This window comes from Jatropha curcas, chromosome 3 (assembly GCF_041381405.1).
Source record: "Jatropha curcas cultivar XTBG-Jc1 chromosome 3, XTBG_Jcur_1.0, whole genome shotgun sequence".
NCBI classification, from domain to species: domain Eukaryota; kingdom Viridiplantae; phylum Streptophyta; class Magnoliopsida; order Malpighiales; family Euphorbiaceae; genus Jatropha; species Jatropha curcas.
In genome coordinates this window covers 23,431,811-23,455,036 of record NC_143153.1, presented here as the reverse complement: position 1 = coordinate 23,455,036, position 23,226 = coordinate 23,431,811, and the positions used below count along the sequence as shown (strand labels likewise).

At 31.8% G+C, this 23,226-nt stretch overlaps 2 protein-coding genes across 2 annotated transcripts; both read right to left on the bottom strand.

Annotated features, from left to right (window-relative positions):
- Window positions 1-7,764: 7,764 nt before the first annotated feature.
- LOC149497747 (uncharacterized) lies at window positions 7,765-11,149 on the bottom strand. Its single transcript, XM_089718928.1, has one exon. It carries the CDS (start codon window positions 8,736-8,738, stop codon window positions 7,989-7,991), a length of 750 nt encoding a protein of 249 aa, XP_089575054.1. The 5' UTR covers window positions 8,739-11,149; the 3' UTR covers window positions 7,765-7,988.
- Window positions 11,150-11,819: 670 nt separating this feature from the next.
- Window positions 11,820-14,471, bottom strand: LOC105640043 (uncharacterized). Its single transcript, XM_089718927.1, has 2 exons — window positions 12,560-14,471; window positions 11,820-11,959 (listed from the first exon to the last, which is right to left on the bottom strand). The coding sequence occupies exon 1, from the start codon at window positions 14,138-14,140 to the stop codon at window positions 12,590-12,592; it is 1,551 nt and encodes a 516-aa protein (XP_089575053.1). The 5' UTR covers window positions 14,141-14,471; the 3' UTR covers window positions 11,820-11,959; window positions 12,560-12,589.
- Between the last annotated feature and the right edge of the window lie 8,755 nt (window positions 14,472-23,226).

Genomic DNA, 23,226 nt, shown 5'->3' with positions numbered 1-23,226 from the left:
TCTACATTGGATCTCACTTGAATTGCCCCATCTATTCTCCTAAGGAGAAGTTTGGTTTCAAACCCCGGTTCAAACAGGAGAAGTACGCCATGCTAATGTGCCTTGGATGATTCACATCTCAGGGTCAGGCACTGAAGAGCACATTGAACTATCCATTTGGCAGAGCGAGCCCCTGATAATTGCATCGTTGTGCCTGGGCTGTGACCTTTTGGTTGGCATGATTAGGGGTGGGATTTCACTCTTCAATGGTACGGTACCAGCACGGGCCCTTTCTCGATATGGGTAATCCTTTGTATACTCAAAAAATCCGTTTGGTGGGTCTGAAGTCAAGACCAAAATCTCCTCTTTTCGGAAGAGCCACCATGGACAGCGGCACCGGCGGTGGCTTCGGTGACCAGTGCTCACAAGGGACTGAACCTTATACTCTTCTCGTAGGTTATATATATATATAGTTTTATAGTCCGACCTCATTTCGCCTTTAAATAATCATTTGACACAAATTTAGAAATTCGGCTTTAAAGCTGAAAAATTGTAGAAAGTAGGATGATTGTGAGTTTCATAATCTTAGAAATTCAATCTAGTTACCTAGTAAAGTAAATTTATTTTGGTAGTGATATATTAAATTATTTGTGTGAATTTAATATTTATAGAATATTTTAGCCTTTATGTTAGATTAGTTGGTTATTAAAGTAGATATACTTAAATGACAAGAAATTAGATTATTTGAATAGCTTTATATAAATAGAATATTTTTGTAGTCTTTTATAAATAAATTAATTTTGATTAGCTTATTGTAATTATGGTAGCCGATTGTGATTAGCTAATTGGTTTAGAATTTTAGAATTGTTAAGTGCAAATATGTGGATACATATATGTATTTGACATTTGGGATGTGATTATGTTTGGATATAGATATAATGAAATTAAATTACGTGACTGAATATTGAGGATGAGATTTTGATAAATGTTGTAAATGGTGGATGGGTTTGATAAGGATTTGCCCAATGGATGGGCTTTATATATTGTTTGTGATTTATGGATAGTCAACAGGTGGTTAATTCTAGTTTTTAGAGGAGACTTTGCCGAATTTTCGACAGAATCTCCATAGTTCTAAGTTTAGCTAGCAGCTTAAATTAAGTAATTTAATTTTAAATTCTAATAGAAGCTTTACTCTTATTTCTGTTATCACCTTTAGATTGTCTGGGTCTTTTTTCAGCTTCCCCAAGTTTGAACCAAGAGCAATTGTATCCTTTCTAATCACTGTAAGTAATAATAAATAATGCTTTACCTTTTGCATCATACATAAACACATTACTACATAATGTTATAATCACCTATTTATTTAATTATTACTTATTTATTTTATAGCGTAAAAATTTATTACTTCTATACTTAGTTATATATATGTATATTTGTACATTTACATAACAATATTCATTTTTTAATGTGCTTGCATTTAAATGAAATGTTTGATTAGATGAGTTGTGTTGATGATATGTTTTGTTTGTATGGAATTGGGATGAAGTGGGTCACCACGGATTTGTGATTGCGGTCTTCGATACCGTCGGTCATGTATGGGGAGATCGGCGTCTCCATGTGCATCTGATAATGTGTGATATGAAAAACCACAGGGTGACCTCCTGTTGGTATGGAAAAGAAAAGAGAGTATAAGAAAAAGGAGAGCGCTGGTCAAGTGAAGATTAGACCGGTCGGCTATGTATGAGGATCGGCTCCCTGGTGCACACGTTTGAGAGGGCAGGCCATGTGTAAGGACGGCTCGTCGGGGGTTTCAGTGACACCACTAACCAATTACCAGTTGTTTGATTATTTGAAGGAGTACTTGTATCTGGATGCTAATGTTGTTTCATGAGCTTGACTGATTGGATGTTCATTTTAATATATTAGAAAGCATTTCATGTGAATGCTTGTGATATGTATTATTTATTATTATTCACTGAATTGTAAAACTCACTTCTCTTTTATTTAATTTTTCTAGGAAGTAGATTCTCCATCATTCCAGTTAAAACTCTGTTTCCTTCATCACAGAGCTAGAAAAGTAATTTCAAATTTTAGTATTATTTTAGTTATGATATTTAATATATGGGAGCTCGATCTTTTCTACATGTCGTTTGAACTCCAGAGCTGTAGATATCCGCAATTACTATAGGAGTGTCATGTATGTAATAATAATAATAATAACTACATGTGAATTCTATTTTGATAAATTTGAATCTATGGTTGAAATTATGAGTTGAATATTTTATCAAAGCCCAATTAATGAGATTATGATTATACTTTATGAATGCATGCAATACAGTCCCGAGAAAATTGAATAAATGATAAGTATATTGTATTTTATTTAGGCCCTTTGTTAAAAAATTTGGATTGTTATCATTATATTGGGTCATCCAGTTGAATATTTTTATTGTTCTTGTCTTTTTGAGATATATCTACTAGATTGAACAATTGATAAATAATTTCTCAAGGCTTACTACAGGTCTCGGTGGCCTTAAGTTTATCTAGGCCCTAGTGCCAATCTGACTCATAGAAACGGGTTCTGACACATATATATACTAAATACTACTTGTCACATTTGAAATTTCACATCGCTTAAGAAAATTATTAAATTTGTCTAAGTTACAATAAATTATTGAGCAAATTGACTATATTACAATTAATTTGATACTAATTTTTTAAGAAAAATATTAAACTGAAGTAATAATTAATATACAAAGGGTAAACATAAAAAAATATTTATTACTCTTTGAAACCACATATGTGACAAGTATTTTGAAACAAACTATTTTCTCAAATGTGACAAGTATTATGGAACGGAGGTAGTTTAAAAGATGGAATGAGAGTAATAATGGGATTACCTATGATAACATTAATGGAATTTTAAAAATCCTAAAATATCCTTTTGGATAATTGATAATAATTTGAGTTTATTAAATAACTTGAGTTTTTAACGATTGATAAATTAGGATATTAAATTATTAATCAATTGAGTTTTTTTTAATAATTTTTTATTTATTGATTTGAAAACTTATTTATTATATTATTTTAATATTATTATTTCAACATATTATCCTAATCGAATTTTCAATCATTGCTTAATTGGATATTAATTTTTCAAAAAACAGATTGTTATCTTAATTTTAAAATAAACATTAAAATGAAAAAAATAAAAAAAAGTACAAAAAATATTGTTTCGCTGGTTATATATATATATATATATATATATATATATATATATATACACCGCTTGTAAAATTTTGAATCATTTTCTTTTTACATCTATTTATATATATCTAAATTTTTTTCAAATTTTTTTATTTCTAAAGTCAACATTTTAATTTTTTTTATTTTTTCATAAATATTGGTTGTCACCATATCATATTGTATTAGCTCATATTTAATTCCTGTAAAATCGGTTGTATGATTTTCTGCTATAAACAGAAAAATTGCACATACTATAAGACTATGAGATATCAATATATCTATGTATCTCAATATTTAATCAAAAGCAAAGTGCGGAAATATTAGGATTTTCTAAAATATTTGAATAAATTTTGAGGTATTCTGAAATATCTTATGGCCAATAAAAAATGTAATATCTATCTATATAAAAACTGAAACAAAGAGAAAATTCAACACTGTTTCTCCATCCAACTTTCTATTTTTCTTTTTTAAGAATTTTTAAAATTTTAATTTATTTTTCTACAACTTGATTGGTTGTTGAATATATTTTCAAAATCAAAATTTATTTATAATTATTTTAGTAGATATGTTTAGATGTTTATGAGTTTGAAAATTTTAAATTATTTAACTAGATAACTAGATTATTACATTTAAAATGAATTACAATATTATTCTTATCTATATCTTTACATATATGTCTACTTCTATATATATATATATATATATATATATATATATATATATTCATCATCTCTTTCTCTCCTATGCTTTAGGAATATCTCTTTAATTTCTTATTTGAATAGTAGTTTTTTTTTCCAATTTTGCAGGTTTTTTTTATTTTTTCTTTCCAATTTCTTTTTATATAGCTTTTTATTTTCTTTTATATTATTTAATTTACTCATATGTATATCACCTGTAGAGTAACCGTTTAAAGTAAGTGCAGAATCTTTGAAGACTTTAAACTCCTTGAGCGACAAAACGAAGATGAAGAAGATACGGGTGAATCAAAATCTGCCACTTTCACCTTCTGATTATTTGTACATATATAAAAGCAAATGAAAATACCCAAAAAAAAAATTCTTTTTTTATTATTTATTTTTCATCTTCTACCATTTTTTTGAATTAGCAAATGGAGTATTGTTGTTTGTAAAGAGTTTTGTTTTTATTAGTTACCTCCTTTATGTTTTACGGGTTTTATTTTTATTATTCCAATTCTTTTCTCATTTTTTCATATTTTTTGGATGACGATGCTCGCCTTTAAATATTTAAATAATTAAATAATTTCATTTTACTCATTAAATTTCAAAATAATAAATTTTAGTATGATCTAGAGGTAAACAGTCCCAATAACAATCTAATTAATTTTTTCTCATTGTCATGTTTGGTCATCCAAATTCATATGTTCAAATTACAAATTTTCTAATTTTTTCAAAAAAATAAATAAATAAATTTTCTTTAATATATAATGATGAAATTGAGAATATTTCACTTTTTATGGTAATATTTATTAATTCAGTGGGTTCAATGGATTTTAATATATTTTTGCTTAATCAAACAAAAAAAAAAAAAGTTTAATAATTGACGATAGCTAAGCTTTTTCCATATCTTTCCACAATTGATGAATCCTTTTGATTTCCTTGAAAGTTGGCACTTTTCTTTCTTTTTCCTTTTGATTTCCACAATTGATAAATGCACATCATAAGAAAAAAAAAAAAAACTGCGAACAACAGAACCGAACTAAAACTATATTTTCCATCCTCATTTGTTTATTATGCCTAATTTATTGAAAACTATAAAATTTTAATTCATGTGTCTGCTTTAGCCTAATCATTCAATTGAAATATACTTAAGTCAATTTTAGCCTATTATAAACACTTAATTTTTGCTTCAAAAGGACTTAGTGATATATTTTTTTGTGATAAAATGAGTTTAAGTCTGATGAATTTGATTCACGGACCAATGATCTGAGTTTAAGAAAAGTGATCCATCGGATCGTTTTCACATTTTTAGGGTCCGCATCGAAACAGAGCATGTCTCGGGTACGTCTCAGTGCACTGCTTCATTTTACATGCCACCCGGACTGATTTCGTGAAAAATTAGCGCGACCTGTTTTGGGGCCCATCGATGGCATGTGCCAGGTAAGTCCTAAAACTAGGGCCACGTAAGTCCTAAAACTAGGGCCACCTAGTAACCTATTTGCTTATAAATAGACCAAGGGGAGGAAGAATGGTTGTCTAACCAAACCATTGAATTTTTTATTCTCTAAACCCTTTAACCCAAATCTCTAACAAGTTTTTTTGTTTTGGATTAAGGGAGAATTTATTTTTTTCGAAGGAACCTCAGATTTGCAATCAACCTTTCAAAAACACTAATCAAATAAATAAATCTCGAATCATTGATCAAAGAACAAAGTTCTTAGCTGGCTTTTGTCATTTTTGATCCAATCTCGAGTTTTTCTTCAAACCAACGGGAAACTGAGAGTCTAAAGTCTTATTTCTCATTTTTCTCTTCGGTGGCCTAAATAGTCGTTCTCAAGTCTGTTTGTGAGGAAAACCCGACATCAACTAAAAGAAGACCGTCTACATCAATTAATAATTATTAATAAATTTATGATAAATATCAGTAGATTAGAATGTTATTATACAAATTTTTTACTATTGGATCGCATATGCATGTTTAATAGTTTTATTTTTATTTACGTTTAGATAAATAAATGGAATTGTTATTGAGTACGACCAGTTTCCAATGTTTGTTTTTATTTTTATTTTTTAATTAATAGTTGTTTTATATTGATCTCATAGGTTATCAAATTCAATTTTAAGGAACATAATTTACGAGTTTAAAGGATTTTAATTAGAAGAAATGTATAAGGAAAAGGAAAAAAATTTAAAAATATATAATATTCCATCATAATTTGAAAAATTTACTATATATATATATATATATATATATATATATATATATATATATAAAATATTAATTGTAATATTTGATTATAATTTAACAAATTTTTAGTAAAAGAGAGATAGGGAAAAGAAAAAATAAAAAGAATTATAAATTTTAAGAAACATATAATATTGGATTGTAATTTAAAAGATCGTAAATAGTTAATTCATAAACATATAAATTTTGTTCATGAATAGTTGACCATTCTAATAATTTTGCTAATTTGAAGAATTTGATTTCTACTGCAGTATTTTTTTTTTTACTACACAAATATTAATTTAAAACACAAAATTGTTTTCGAGATATTAATAACCAAAATAAATTCATCAATTGTCCAACCCCTTTGTCAAATATTGTAAGTTAGATATACTGCCGATAAGCAATTGTGTTGTGAGAACATTCTTCCGAATTTAACAAATTCATCAATATAAAACAGCTCAGTAGCTTGAGAACTTTTAGAGCAGCTCAGTAGCTTTTTCACAAGCAGATCATCATTTACTACCAACTCCACAGTAGTGGCATCTGCAAAAAACCCTTTGCCAACCATTTCATTAATAAGTTGTTTTGACATGGACAAATCTTTGATTCGGAGATGTCCTTGGATAATCACTTTATAAGAGCAACTATTCCCTTCCATTTTTCTAAACACCTTCAATACTTCATCTAGTAATCCTTTTTTACTAAGTCTATTGACCATTGTATTGTATGTGCAAACATCAGGATGCAACCCTTCTATGGAAAGTCTAGAAAACAATTCCTTTGCATCTTTAACCTTTCCAGCTTTGAACATACCATCAATTAGGGTACTATGGACAATAAGATTAGGCTTCAACTGTTGCATTTCGTGAAAAAGATCCAACGCCATATCAAGACAACTATGCTTACAAAAGCCATCTATCAAAACCGAGTACGCCACCACATCGGGAGAATAGCCACTGGCACACAAGTCCTTGAAAAACTTATGTGCAGCCCAAGCGCTCTTTGCTTTACACAAGCCACGTATAAGAGAACTGTAAGTGAAATGATCAGGCACCAAGCCTTTGCAAGGCATTTCATCAAGAAGCCGCATTCTTTCGTCTATTCTTTTTCCCTTATAGTAACAATTAATCAAGATGCTGCAGGTACAACCCTTGCTTAGGGCAGCATTGGCATTTTGGGTTAAAGAATACATAAGTTACAAAGTAACAAGAAAACAACTACATAGACAAAGCATTGGAGAGGCTGAAATCCAACAAAAATATATGGGTTTTAGGAAAAAATAATAGCAAGAGAAAAAAAAAAAAAGCTATATTCTCCTTCCTCATATATTCTACAACTGCTAGTAGTGAATTTTCAGAGGCAAAGGGAGAAGAAGATCTTTACATATGGGCAGAGACGGGAAACAAAAGAGATAAGCCTTTACATGGAGCTTTTGTTGCTGCTTTGCTTAATGACTTGTTTGGAATTCAGTCTAGAGGATTTAGATCACAATCTCCTGTATTTCAGAGTCTAAATTTCATTGTAAAAGCCTGCAACAAAAATTTGCCAATTTATTACAAGCTTTTGCAATGAAATACGTTATCTTATTTACAGCTCTCCTAAGTAGAGTAAGGAAACAAATATTAGAAATTCTCTTGGACACCAGATTTTAACAAGTGAAAAGAAAAAACACTGCTACTTTTTTTTTTTTTTCTTGATAGCAAACAATTAGTATTACAACTTATTGGCAAGGCCAGCAGCATATGAAGTCTGATACAAATATAAATATTGAATTGCAGAAAATAGAGACAAATTCAAGTCATATAACCCAAAACAGAACAACACCTCCTGTGACTGTATAACAATTGTTCTTTCTTAAAATCTCACTTCAACTTTACACCTTGAGAACTTTTAGAGCAGCTCAGTAGCTTTTTCACAAGCAGATCATTGTTTACTACCAACTCCACAGTAGTCGCATCTGCAGAAAACCCCTTGCCAACCATTTCATCAATTAGTTCTGTTGCCATGGACAAATCATTGTGTTGGAGATATCCTTGGATAATCACATTATAAGAGCAACTATTTGGTAAGCAACCCTTCCCTTCCATTTCCCTAAAAACCTTCAATGCTTCATCTAATAATCCTTCTTTACAAAGTTCATTGATCATTGTATTATATGTGCAAACATCAGGATACAATCCTTCTATGGGAAGTCTAGTAAGCAGTTCCTTTGCATCTTTAACCTTTCCAACCTTGAACATCCCATCAATTAAGGTATTATAAATAATAAGGTGAGGCTTCAACAAGTTCTTTTGCATTTCACGAAATAGATCCAACGCCATATCAACACTCCTATGCTTACAAAAGCCGTCTATCAGAATTGAGTAGGTTACATTATCTAGAGAATGGCCACTAGCACACAAGTCCTTGAAAAACTTATGCGCAGCCCAAGGGCTCTTTGCTTTACACAAGCAATGTATAAGAGAATTATAAGTGAAATGATCAGGCATCAAGCCTTTGCAGGGCATTTCATCAAGAAACCGCATTGCCTCATCTATCCTTTTTCTCTTACAGTAACAATGAATCAAGATGTTGTAGGTAACAACAGTAGGTGTACAGCCCTTGCTTACCATCAGGTCAAATATTTCTTTAGCTTGATCCGCTTGGTTGTGTAGACAATATCAGTCCATCAATGATTTGTAGGTGATAACATCAGGCTCGCAGCCTTTCTTGATCATTCTTTTCAAAACACCAAAAGCCACATTGGTTTTCCCAATCTTACACAGACCATCACAATCACAGTATAGGTATAAACATCAGGTTGATACCCTTTTTCAACAATATCATCAAACAAATCCACAGCTTCACCAATTTGTTTCTCTCATGTGGCTATTGATTATCTTCTCGTTAGAATTGCTCAGTATGCAACAATTATTTTATTTGTCCTATATATTAGGCAGCATGTGATAATAATTTTCTCATTTTTACGTTTTCAGGAGACAATTTTCACTTCATTTTAGCTACCTTAATATATATGTCTTTATGAGACTGAACAAGCTGAAACAATAACAGAAGAAAAAACTGGAAAAATGTTATATATTGATAATCGAGAAAGGGTAAAATGTTTAGTTATATAAAAGTCCTATAAAAGTTAAGCTGTATATAGCTGAATTATACAATAATACAAATAATATTCTACTTTTTAGACTTCCAAGAGACTAATGCATCACCAAGAAATACACAAAACCCTATGAGAGACATCCTTGTAAAGGAACATGATGCCCTGTCTGCATAACAGTAAGCTTGGAGCTGCAAATTATTAGAAGCAAAGAAAAACAAACCCCTTGAGGGATAACCATTTAAATACTTAACAAGATACCGAGCAACCAAAAGATAAGGTCGTCTAGAAGAAGACATAAATTGATTGGGATGGTGAACATACTAATTCAAGTCAGGTCTTGTTAAAGGGGATAAAGTAATTCACCAACATCTAAAAGTTCTCCTTCATCTAGAGGCTATTTAAGACCTCTAGGAAGAGGAGATAATGAAGCCTTAGCATCTTGCAAACCAGTTTCATGAACCACATCAAGAATAAATTTTTGCTAACTAATAATAGTGCCGTATCAGACCTGGCTATTTCAATACCCAGAAAGTATTTTGCAGAACCAAGATCCTTCACAGAGAATTTACCATCAAGAGATTGTTTAACAGAAGTAATAGCACCCAGATCAGTTCTAGTAATTATAACATCATCAATATATACCAGGATAACAAGAAAATGATTATCAATAGATCTTATAAATGAACAATGATCATAAGTTGATTGACAAAACCCCAATTTCAAAATAAAGGCAGTAAATTCAAGGTTTCATTGCCTGGAAGCATGCCTAAGACCATAAACAGATCTTTTTGACATAACTCCATTAGGCTTATATTTGATCTTAAAAATCCATTTATTACCCATGGCATGTTTACCCTTAGGCAAAGTAGTAAAAATCCAAGTCCCATTATTTTCTAAAGCAGTCAATTCTTCCGTCATTGCCTTAACCCAATTATGATCTTTTGAGGCTTTAAGGTAAGTGGTTGGTTCATGAATTTTAGCTATTTGAATGAAAGCTAAATGAACTTGAATCAGTACTGGAGAGAGAGAACTTGATGGAGAAATGACAATATTGACAAAATCCTTTAACATGCTGGTTTGGAAAGACTTCTGGTATTTCTTCTTAAAGGAACATGGTTTTGAGAAACAGGAGAAAATGCAGGATGTGAAGAAGAATGAATAGGAGGGAGACAGGTAATTGAGAAAGTTCAGTAGAACTGGAAAGAGGAAAATGTGCTGGGTCAGGTAAAGAAACATCAAAAGCAGTAGAATAAGGAGGACCAGGAATAGGAAAAGAAGATGGAATAGATTTTGAATTAAAAGGAAAATGAAGAACAAGTGATAGAGAAAGAGAAGACAGATTTACTAAAATAAGACAGTTATTTTTGCTAAAATAAGGGGACAAAAATTACAAATTATGTTAGATAGCAAACTTAACAAGTGAAAAGAAACAACACTGCTCGCTTTTTTCTCTTGATAGCAAATTCAAGAGAAAGCAAGTAAAAATATAATAGGTCTCTTTTCGTAACGAATACTAGTTTCAAATATAATAGGCAAATATAAAGCTTGAAAGAATCACATTAACTAGTTTCAGAACAAAGCCTGACGAACTAAGTATCAGATGTACACAACACAAGATCGAAATAACACTCTATTTGGAAGAAATTTTACAGATTTATCACGTCAAAGGCACATAAAATATGACAGGGAGAGTAAACAAATGAAAAATAAACAACCAGTTCCCTCTTATAATCGAGTGTGCTGCTTTTCTATGCCGTGTTCAATGGGTATGCAGCAAGTTCAAGAGAAAGAAAGCAAATAAAACAATTAATATTCCAAATTATTGCCAAGGCCAGCTGCAGCAAATATATAGAACCACAAGCTACTGAATTAAACTCAAAACAGAACAATACCTCCTGTAACTGCATAACAATTAAACTCAACTTTCACCTTGAGAACTTTTAGAGCAGCTCCAAAGCTTTTTTACAAGCAGATCATCATTTACTACCAACTCCACAGTAGTGGCATCTGCAGAAAACCCCTTGCCAACCATTTCATCAATTAGTTTTGTTGCCATTGACAAATCTTTGATCCGGAGATATCCTTGGACAATCACATTATAAGAGCAACTGTTTGGTAAGCAACCATGTCCTTCCATTTTCCTGAACACCTTCAATGCTTCATCTAGTAATCCTTCTTTACTAAGTCCATTGACCATTATATTGTATGTGCAAACATCAGGATGCAACCCTTCTATGGAAAGTCTAGAAAACAATTCCTTTGCATCTTTAACCTTTCCAGCTTTGAACATACCATCAATTAGAGTACTATAAACAATAAGATCAGGCTTCAATAATTTCTTTTGCATTTCATGAAATAGATCCAATGCCATATCAAGACGGCTATGCTTACAAAAGCCATCTATCAAAATCGAGTGTAACACCACGTTGGGAGAATAGCCACTAGCACACAAGTTCTTGAAAAACTTATATGCAGCCCAAGGGCTCTTTGCTTGACACAAGCCATGTATAGGAGAATTATAAGTGAAATCATGAGGCATCAAGCCTTTGCAAGGCATTTCATCAAGAAGCCACACTCCCTCACCTATCCTTTTTCTCTTACAGTAACAATGAATCAAGATGCTGTAGGTAAAAACATCAGGTGTACAGCCCTTACTTACCATCAGGTCAAATATTTCTCTAGCTTGATCCACTCGGTTATATAAAAGTGATTTTTAAGCTTTTTCCAGGCAAACTGCGATGAAGTCCGCACGTAACATTAAGGTATATTATTTTGAAGTAATATGGATTAAAGTGCATACTGAGGAAAATATCAGCTCCGGGTATATTAGAACAAAAAAAAAAAAGCCCACAAAGCATTAAAAGTAATTGTTAATAATCTAATGTTTAATGTTTTATGTATATATAATATAAAAATATCAAAGTCCTCATAGACAATTATAAACTTAAAATACATAAAATTCTTGATGGTCCCATTATAAGCACTTTATTTACTAATATATGTATATATTAAGACAGATGTACTAAAATAAGGGAACAAAAATTACAAATTATGTTGGATAGCAAATTTAACAAATGAAAAGAAACAACAGTGCATCCTTTTTTCTCTTGATAGCAGATTCAAAATATTGAATTCAAATATATACAACCACCACATATTGAAGGCAAATAAAAAACTAGTTTGAAATATAATAGGCAAATATAAACAACCAGTTCCCTCTTTTAATCGAGCGTGCTTCTGGGTACGCAGCAAATTCAAGAGAAAGAAAACAAATAAAAACATGGGTACGCAGCAAATTGAAGAGAAAGAAAGCAAATAAAAACAGAACAATACCTCCTGTGACTGCACAACAATTATTCCATCTTAAAATCTCACTTCAACTTTACACCTTGAGAGTAGCTTTTTCACAAGCAGATCATGGTTTACTACCAACTCAACAGTAGTGGCATCTGCAGAAAACCCCTTGCCAACCATTTCGTCAATAAGCTGTTTTGCCATGGACACATCATTGTGGCGGAGATATCCTTGGATAATCACGTTATATGAGCAATTGTTTGGCAAGCAACCATTCTCTTCCATTTTCCTGAACACCTTGAATGCTTCATCTAGTAATCCTTCTTTACTAAGTCCATTGACCATTGTAGTGTATGTGAAAACATCAGGCTGCAACCCTTCTATGGAAAGTCTAGAAAACAGTTCCTTTGCATCTTTAATCTTTCCAGCTTTGAACATACCATCAATTAGGGTATTATAAACAATAAGGTTAGGCTTCAACAAGTTCTTTTGCATTTCACGAAATAGATCCAACGCCATATCAAGACACATATGCTTACAAAAGCCGTCTATCAGAATTGAGTAGGTTACATTATCTGGAGAATGGCCGCTAGCACACAAGTTCTTGAAAAACTTATGCGCAGCCCAAGGGCTCTTTGCTTTACACAAGCCACGTATAAGAGAACTATAAGTAAAATCATTAGGCATCAAGCCGTTGCAAGGCATTTTATCAAGAAGCCGCATTGCCTCATCTATCCTTTTTCTCTTACAGTAACAATGAATCAAGATGCTGTAGGTAACAACAGCAGGTGTACAGCCCTTTCTTTTCATCAGGTCAAATATTTCTCTAGCTTGATCCACTCGGTTGTGTAGACAATATCCATCCATCAATGAATCGTAGGTGATAACATTAGGCTCTATTCCTCCCTGCATCATCAATTTGACTACATCATGAGCTTTTGAAACCTTTCCTTCCCTGCAAAGTCCATCAACCAAAGTATTGAAGGTAATTATATTTGGTGTGATGTTTGCTCTCAGCATTTGGTTAAGCAACATAAAAGCTTCCTTCCAGCTGCTTGACATGCACAAACCACGGATTAAGGTGCTGTAAGTCACAACATTAGGCAAGATACCTTCGCTCTTCATTTTGAAGAAGAGGTCTAATGCCTCCGCAACCAATGTGTCCTTGCAGAGGCTGTCAATGATAGCACTGTATGACACCACATCAGGTTCGCAGCCTTCCTCGACCATTCTTTTCAGAATACCAAAGGCAACAGTGGTTTTCCCAATTTTACAAAGACCATTCACAATTGCATTATATGTATAGACATCAGGTTGATAACCTTTTTCAACAATATCATCAAACAAATCCACAGCTTCAACAAATTTATCCTCCCTACAAAGCCCGTGGATTAAGGTAGTAAGCGTTACAATGGTAGGCTGAAAACCAAGTTTGAAGATTTTTCCCGTAAGAGAGTACCCAAAATCCACATGGTCTAGATGGCAGAAGCAATTAATCAAAATATTAAAAGAATAAATATGATGTGAAATTCCAAACATTTCTATCTGTTTAGAGAGAGAAATGACAGTAGCATAATGTTTCATTCGAACAAGTGCAGATAATATTTTATTGAATTCCATAACGGGGAGGTGAGGGCTTACTACGAAGCATCAAATCAAAAGAAGCCAAAGCCTCATGAATGTTATGGAAAGAATCAGATTTGCTTTTACCTCTCAAATATGTACTGCTTTTAAAACTACTATAAGAAACGGAACCAAAAATAACCATTGGCCGATGAACCAGAAAAATATTAAGGCATCTCCGGCTGCTGGTAGACATCAGCGATATCTGCCTCGGCACAAAGCGAAAGAGAAGCAGTTTTCGGGAGAAATTTGATGACCTTCCTCTGCGTAAACAGGTTTTGGAAGGAAATAGTTTTTGCTCTCGTTTAGTCTAATTTTTTCGATTTCTTTTCTTCATTGACGAAATTGGATCGGGTCAACCACCATGAAACCGGACCCAAAATATGTCTACTTCTGCAAAACCCAAAATTGCCCCTACCACATTTTTACTAATTTCTTTCTTGGAAAAATAAATAGTGAAATTTCAGTACTTAAATTCCAACGAATACATTTTTACTAATTTCTTTTTCCTTTTGTGCTTTAATTTGCATACAAATTTGAAAAATAATTTTACTGTTTATTATCCAACTATCCATTAAGGTTGCAACTAGACTCCAAAATTAGACGGGACTATTTAATGGGGAAATTTAAAAAAAATTGAAATCAAATTTATATTTAATCTTACTTCATCAGATTTTGTCTTTTGGCATGTATTTTGAGATCTTTCGCTTATTATATTTGGTAACTATTTATTAGTTTATGTTCTTCATTTGTCTCGGTATGTGTCTAAGTATATAATAATTGTTTTCTTTATTCTGTATATCAGGTAAAATGTGTTAATCATTTTCATTCTCATTTAAATTCAAGGATTAATATAGTCCTTTTTTGAAATTAGAAGAACAATTTACAACTGAGAATCAATCAGTATAGATTATTATAAAATTTAAATATCTAGAGATAATGCAATAATTAAAATTTCAAAGTATTAAAGATTATAGAATAGAAAAAAAAATATTAATTTAGATTTTCAATATTTTATGATATTTATTTATAATTTATAATCTATTTATTTATAATAATAATAATAATAATAAATTATTATAATAATGATCTATCTATACTATCTATATATAAATGTGGCCTTAAAGACCCTTAAAAGATAATTTATGCTATCTATCTACACTTTGAGCGGATGGGAATAGAATAATGCTATCATTAGCGAGGAGAAAATTTTTAATTTGGTATTTTGAGCTTAGGAGCTGTTTAAAGGGAAGAATTGCGGAAAGTGTATATGAATCTCAAAGTGGACCCTGTAGAGTGAGTGAAATTATCTAGAATTTGTTTGATGTATTTATTGTTTATGTTTTGCAGGTGTTAATTACAATCTTGGGTCTGATAATGCTGTTGAAAATGCCCGTATGGTTATTAATACCAACTATTATGGGACTAAAAATGTGATTAAAGCTATGATTCCATTGATGAGACCTTCAGCTGCAGGTGCTCGTATTGTTTGTGTAAGCAGCTCACGGCTGGGTAAATTAGGTGGAAGACGTAATGTAAGTAATGCTTTTTCATGTCTCGTATCACCCTCATCTTTAAGAAATTATCTTTTAAGGGTCCTTAATGCTACATTCTCTGACCTAGTTTTATCCATACACTATTTCTCTATAATACACTATTAATCTACATTGTATATAAACGTGGGAAAGGGGGAATAATGAGATTTTCTATATTAGCCTTAGTTTAATTAAAATTTCGATTATATCCTTTTAATTAGATTTTTATTGCATTATAATTAGAGAAAATATGAAGGAGAACTTCATCTTATTAGAATAATTGATGTCAATATCAAATTTATATTTTATATAGAGTAAGTATTGACTTATTAGATTAATATCATAGTATCGTCAAATTATAAAATATTTTGCAATACGGTAAATGCAAATTTTTAGATATTTATATAATTAATTAATAATAACATTATATTTTTTTATTAAATAGAGAAGGCAAAATATTGTTTTATTTCAGTTAGATTTTACATCTTAAGACATGTTAAAAAAAATATTCATTATATTATTTAATTTAAATAAGAATTTATAATTCAATATTATATAAATAAAAAATTAAATGAATATATAGCGAGCAAAATCAATGTGCAACGCACGTCATAAAAGAATTAGTAGCATTAAAAGTAGTAAATTCATTATTAATACTCTAATGTTTAATGTTTTATGTGTATGTAATATAAAAATGGTCAAATACATAGATTGCCTCTTGAACTTTGATAAATTAACCCTACGGCACCCCCAACTTTACGGGGAACTAATTATCCACCTGAAGTCAAAAATTTTGCACCAAGTAAACACCTTCCAACATTGGCAACCGTGTGTGTATTACAAATAAGCTGAGTAGGATAAGTAAATAAAAATGGACCCAATTTTATTTACATATCAACAATTTTAAAAATAAAAAAATAACCTCACCAATCCCCATCCATAAGCCTCTCTCTCACCCCCCAACGATTGCATTAAACAAAAAATAGAGCATTTCCGTTTATAATACGAAATATAGAGAAATGGCAAAGACATTCGAAAACCCTACCTCTTTTTTATATCAGCAGCTATTGCCATGAAAGCCTGTTCTACATTTGTAGCATTTTTTGCACTCATCTCCACTAATAGAACGCCAATTTACCTGCAAACATATTAATTTGTTGAATTCAACACGTCATAAATGAAGGTCAAATTAAGGGTTTTGTTGTTAGTATGAGAAGGTTTTCCACACTAGATGACTAACTCAAAAAAGCTAATGCAATGGTCATTATAAGCTCTCAAAAATTAAAATGTTGCCCTTTTTGCCTAGGACACGTGAGTGATGACAATGAAACCTGTTATGTATGGGTTAGTAGATTAAAAAGTGCAAGGGAGAGAGACAAAAGGATATAAAAAAAAATTGAGGTAACTTTAGTTTCAATACTATAGGTTCCATCTTTATCAATCTGCCACTTCCTTCAGTGTAGAGCCTTATTTCTTAAATATCACCTTTGTTGTTTTCAATTTTCCTTCACAAAAGCTACATTTTCCTTCAAAAGTACTTGTAAATAGTGGTCACCGTATAATCACAAAGTAAATAATCATACAATGTATTCTCGCTCCAAATCACAGCTATGTTTTTATTAGCTGCAGACTAGGAATATCTTGCAGTTGTGCCGGATTGTCTCCTAAAAAGCATATTCAAATCAGGTCCTTGTTTATGGCCGGCGCCTTTTTTGACGGTATGGCATTGGGCGCACTTCGTAATGAAGATCTTCTCTCCAGCATTAGGATCGTCGGGCGGTGTTTGCTCAAATGTTGCCACTTTGAGCTCTTTAAAAATGAAATTTTATTTTTAAAACAACAAAACAATGTTACTTTTTTATGTTTAAAATTGCTCATGTGTAAATGAAATTGGGTCCCATTTCCATTAATTTATCCTACCCATCTTCTTTACTACATATGCGCCCTTGCGAGCATGGAAAAGTGTTTACTTGGTGTAAAATTTTCTAATTCAGGTATATAATTGGTCTTTTGTAAAGTTGAGAGTACCGTATGATTAATTTGTCATAGTTTAGAGGCAATGTATTTATTTGTCCATATAAAATGAAAAGAAAGGAAAAAATTATCTAAATTGTTAAAAAAATAACGTGAGCCAAAATGCTAGTGGTAATGACTTAGTTGTAGTAACAGTGTATTATTTAGTGCATTAGAAAAATAAACATATTCATATACTCAGATCTTTAAAACCCAAAAAGATGACCCAAAATAGAAATATATAGTTATAGTTTTTTTTTCAATTTCCAAATATTATTTTCCTTAGAATAAAACAAATCTAGGATATAAGAGATTGAAATTAAAAATATTTTATCAATAGGCTATCTATTTATTGTAATAGAGATACAAATATATTATAAAGGAACATGATAGTATATAAAATTGATTGAGTAATGGAAAAAAAAATAGAAAATAAAAGATTATTTCCAAAAGGCAACATATAATAAGAAAAAAACTACTTTAAAAAAAATACCAATTTGAATCTTAAAAATTGCCTCTCCTTTAACTGGAAAAGCGATGATTTAATGAAATTTTATTTTGATGAAAAAAAGATTAAAACCAAAATAAATATATATATCCAATCAAATTATACAAATATAAAGAAAAAATAATATTAAAAATAACGAATTTTTTTTTTCTTTTCTTTCCCCCCTCTAAAATAACAACTTTTAAATCACAATCAAATAATAAAACCAAATATTTAAAAATAACTTTGAAAGTCAAAATGTAAAATTTTTCAAATTCCTCAATCATATATATTTATTTAAACAAAATAAATTAAAATAAATTAAAATTTATAAATTTTGAAAGGCTTAATTATCTATATGTATTTATTTAAAAGTTTAGTTTTAATAAAATATATCCAATAAAATCAAAGAAAAAGTTAAAATATCAATTTTGTATAAACCAAATTGTAGGAAATAAAGAATATAAAAATTTAAAAATAAATATTTTCTAAAAAATAAATAAAAATTAATAATTTTCAATGGCTTAATTATGTGTAAATGTATATTTAATAATAAATTTATAAAAAAGTACAACCAAATTATAAAAGAATTAAAAAATTCCTAATCAAAATATTTTAAATTACAATCAAATATTATATATTTTTAATATTTTTTACTTATATTTATCTCTCTCCTAATCAAAATATTTAAAGTTATCATTAAATATTATAAATATGTTTTTAAGATAAAATTTTTTAATTAGCTGTGACTAAGGTTATTTTATAATATTTTAAATTTCATCAAGAATATTATCAAAAATCTCATTATTCCCCCCTATTTTCATATTTATATATAATTTAGATTAATTAGAAAGAAGTATTTTCTAATGCTCTTATTTAAGTTTCAAGGCGTCAATTAATAATCTTAATCTCACAATTTATAAACAAAATGTTAAAGCTAATTGCATTATCCTCAGCATAAATTAAAAATTAAATAAATAATAGAATGCATATTTGAAAATCATACATTTTCTTATTGTTATAAATTATTTTGTCAATATATTTCTAAAATTGTATAGATTTCTTGAACTTTTAACTATTTAGTTGTAATGATAAATGCAAATTACAAGCAAATAAATCAATTGCAGGCCATCATACCTTGCTCCTTCAACCACCTTGACCTGTGGATCTTCATATCCCTCGTTGTTCCACCCTGCAATAATTTTGAGAATAAGCTGTTAGGACTACCACAAAAGGTCTTGGAGCTTAAAGAGCATCATAGAACAGGTTGGGATTGCAGTTGGAATAAGCATGCTTCCAACTTTTTTTTTTTTTTTTTGTTGAATATGTTGTTTCAAATATATATTAAAGCCCGAGATGCTATCTAACATATCAATTTTTATTTTTAGTTTTAGTGAATTGATATTAAAGTAAATTTAATTTTGTATCTATATAAATAAGGAGTGAAAAAGAAACGAAAAAGTTTTCAAAAAGACTTCTAGGGTTTCAGGGCTTCTGAATGAAGTTTGATCCGGCTGCTAAGGCCCCTCCGCCACCTTTAACTTTTGATTGTGCTACTAAAAAGGTACACCACTGATCCGATGCACTCCCTCAGTTTCAACCTAATGTTTCTTTTCAAGACAAAGTGGTGTTTGGACAAAGTGATGATGCCGATATGGAGTTTGAGGAGGAGAACGTAGATGTTATGGGGGGTGATGTTACTATAGTCAATTATGGGGACATTCCAGAAGTAACTATCTCTCGTCGTTGGAATGATCAGTTGTCCAACTGTTGGAACAGGACAATTATTATATTTACTCGTATCCAGTCTTTATGGCACCCTAGTTTTCATCACGTCTGGGAACTGGGGAATGGTTATTTCATGGTAAAGTTCTCTAATGAAACTGATTATCAACAAGCACCCCTAGATGGCCCTTGGACTAAGTTTGGGATTTATCTCATGGTGGAGCCTTGGCACCCAAGTTTCAATTTGCATGACTCTTCCAGTAAGGCAATTACTGTATGGGCTAGATTGCCTGGTTTGTCTCTTCACTTATATCATAAAGCTGTTCTTCGTGCTATTGGTGTGGCTATTGGTAGAGTTGTAAAAATTGACTATAATACTAAGGACCTTAAGCGAGGCAAGTTTGCTCGCATCGCTGTTTCTATTAACCCGTAGAAGCCCCTTGTGGCTTAATTCAAGTTTAATGGACACACTTAGAAGTTCGAATACAAAAGTCTCCCATAATTCTGTTATGAGTGTGGACTATTAGGGCATCGAGTAAATTACTGGTAGTTTAAAACTCCTGAAGCCGAGATGGAGAACCCCAAACCGAATATTGTGCTTCCAGAAGCTCTGACTTCAGTAGGCCCTTAGTATGGGCCCTGGATGGCTGTCTCGAGGTGAGGTAGGAAATCAACGACCTAGAAGGAGAAGACATCTAAGGCTTTTGCTAAAAGATTTTCAGTGTTAGTTGATGAGCATAATGGCGTTATTATAAATAATGACAACGAGCCTGATAGTTATAACTTGCATGGAAACAGGTTGAATAGGGTTACTTCACCTTCACGTATTAATGGCTCTAGCATGGGAGGACTAATTCCCAACGAGGCACATGAGTTGTAAAACGAAAGCACCCTTTTAACAGACATGGTTTTGAAAATTTCACTAACCTTAATGAGGATAAGGGGGAATTTTTCATTTTCTGGAAAAAAAGAAGTGTTGTGGCGGAGCCGATCTTGGATCTTGCACGTCATACATTTGCTTCTTTGGGCATTAAAATCCCAGTTGGCTCTACGCTTGTTGTTCCAATTCCTTGTGACGAGTCTTACCCTCACTAGGTGTCTTCTGCCCCCTCTTTTGGTATCTATGAAAATCATCAACGTCCTCCTCACCTGGTGGGTATGGACTTTGGCAATGATCATCATTTTGAATCAAGTAGTTTGGTGGTGCCGAAATCAGATATGGTTACTGAAGATATGTCTCATGCTAGTCCTGAGAATGAAGATGGTGATGAGGATTATTCTAGGGCAGAGGAGGATGGGCGAGATCCTTATTTAAGTGATTAATCTTTCTTTTTGAATTTTTATGTTGTTTTTTATCTGGAACTACCAAGGTGCCATGGGTACCTCCTTGAATTTTTACGTTTTCAGATTCAGATGTATCAGCCTTCTTTTCTTATTCTCTTGGAGATAAGAATTAGTGGCATTCATCTAGATAAAGTTATTAATAAGTTAGGTTTTGGCTTTTCGTATAGAGTTGAAGCAGTTGGTTTCTCTGGCAGTATTTGGGTGTGTGGAGACATGGTTTCTCAATTGAAGTGTTAGAAAATCATCATCAGTACATGCATACTAAAATTTCACGGAATGGTTTATTTATCATGCGCTTTACTATTGTGTATGGTAGCCCAGTTGAGAGTGTACGCAAGGTCTTATGAGACCAGCTTAAAATTATTAGTAGCACTTGTTCTATTCCCTAGATGTTGGCTAGGGATTTTAATTCTCTTCTTGCTGCTTTTGAGAGTCAAGGTGAGTTGCGGAATCGTTTGGGCATTTGCCACAGTTTTGTTTCTTGTTTTAATGGTTTGAAGCTCCTTGACTTGGGTTTTAAAAGACCTCGGTTTACGTGGACATGAGGTTCTTTATACCAGCGCCTGGATCGGGCATTATGTAATGAAGCTTGGTGGGTAGCATTTTCTAAGGCTAGTATGTTGCATTTATCTAGAATCCATTCGGATTAAAGACCTTTGCTCCTTCATTTTGATGGTACCTCTAGTCCTAACGCTGCTAGACACAAGTTTTTTTTTCAAGCTGCCTAGCTGTTGTATGATGGTTTTGATGCGTTTGTTCGGTCCTCTTGGATTTCGGATCCTTCTCTTATGACTTCGAATCTGCAATTTTACTATGCAGCTAAAACTTTGGAATAAAGACATTTTTGGTAATGTCTTTCATAGGAAGCGGGTCCTTCTTAACCGCATTGTTGGTATGCAATGTTATCTTAAAAAGAAGCATTCTTTTTATCTTTTGGAGTTGGAGTCTTCTCTTAGGGCAGAATTGGATATGATTGTCCATCAAGAGAAATTGATTTGGTATCAAAAATCTCGTGCAGATTGGTTGCAATGGGATGACAGAAATTTGTCCTATTTTCATTTGAAAACCTTACAGGTAGGAAAAAGAATCGAATTGAAATGTTGAAGGATGATCATGGCAATTGGATTTCTGATCATGTGGGTCTTAAACAACTTGCTATGGAATTTTTTTCTAATCTTTATAGCGTGGAGGGATCTCATGTTCCCAGTCTTCCAGTTTCAGGCATGTTTCCCACCCTTTCTGATGATATCTTGATGGATCTTTCGTCTCTTGTGACAGAGTTAGAGGTGCTAAATGCTGCTTTTAGTATGAAGCCTTAAAAACACCCTAGTCATGATGGTCTCCATGCAGGTTTTTTTCAGAAATACTGGTCTATTGTTGCTCCCAATATATTGTTCTGAGGGTCGTAATTTTTTTGAAGGAAAGGATGTTGACCTTGCTCTTAATGAGACTACCTTAGTTCTTATTCCGAAGGTCGATAGCCCATCCATGATTCATCAATTTCAGCCTATTAGTCTTTGAACGATTGTTTATAAGATTATTTTACTAAGGTGATCGTTAACAGAATTAAGGTCTTTCTTCCGCAAGAGATTGGTCCTACTCAAACGAGCTTTCTTCCTGGATGACAGATTACGGATAATATATTATTGCTCAGGAGGTGATTCATACTATGCGAAGGAAAAAGGGCAAGAAGGGTTTTATTGCTATTAAAATTGATCTTGAGAAAGCATATGACCATATTTGATGGGACTTTCTTCTAGACTCCTTGAATGATTTGGGTTTTTTTGCTTCGCTCTCTCAGGTTATTATGAATTGTGTTTCTAAGCCCTCCATGCAAGTTCGATGCATGGTGAATTAAATGGTTGAATCACCAAACACACCTACCAGCATATATTATTGCTGGTAGGGTTTTCTATGCGAAGGAAAACCCTACTCAAACGAGCTTTCTTCCTGGATGACAGATTACGGATAATATATTA

Bases quoted from the DNA above. Each gene is read 5' to 3' on its own strand.
- LOC149497747 (XM_089718928.1), bottom strand. From the start codon at position 8,738: ATGGTAAGCAAGGGCTGTACACCTACTGTTGTTACCTACAACATCTTG.
- LOC105640043 (XM_089718927.1), bottom strand. From the start codon at position 14,140: ATGGAATTCAATAAAATATTATCTGCACTTGTTCGAATGAAACATTAT.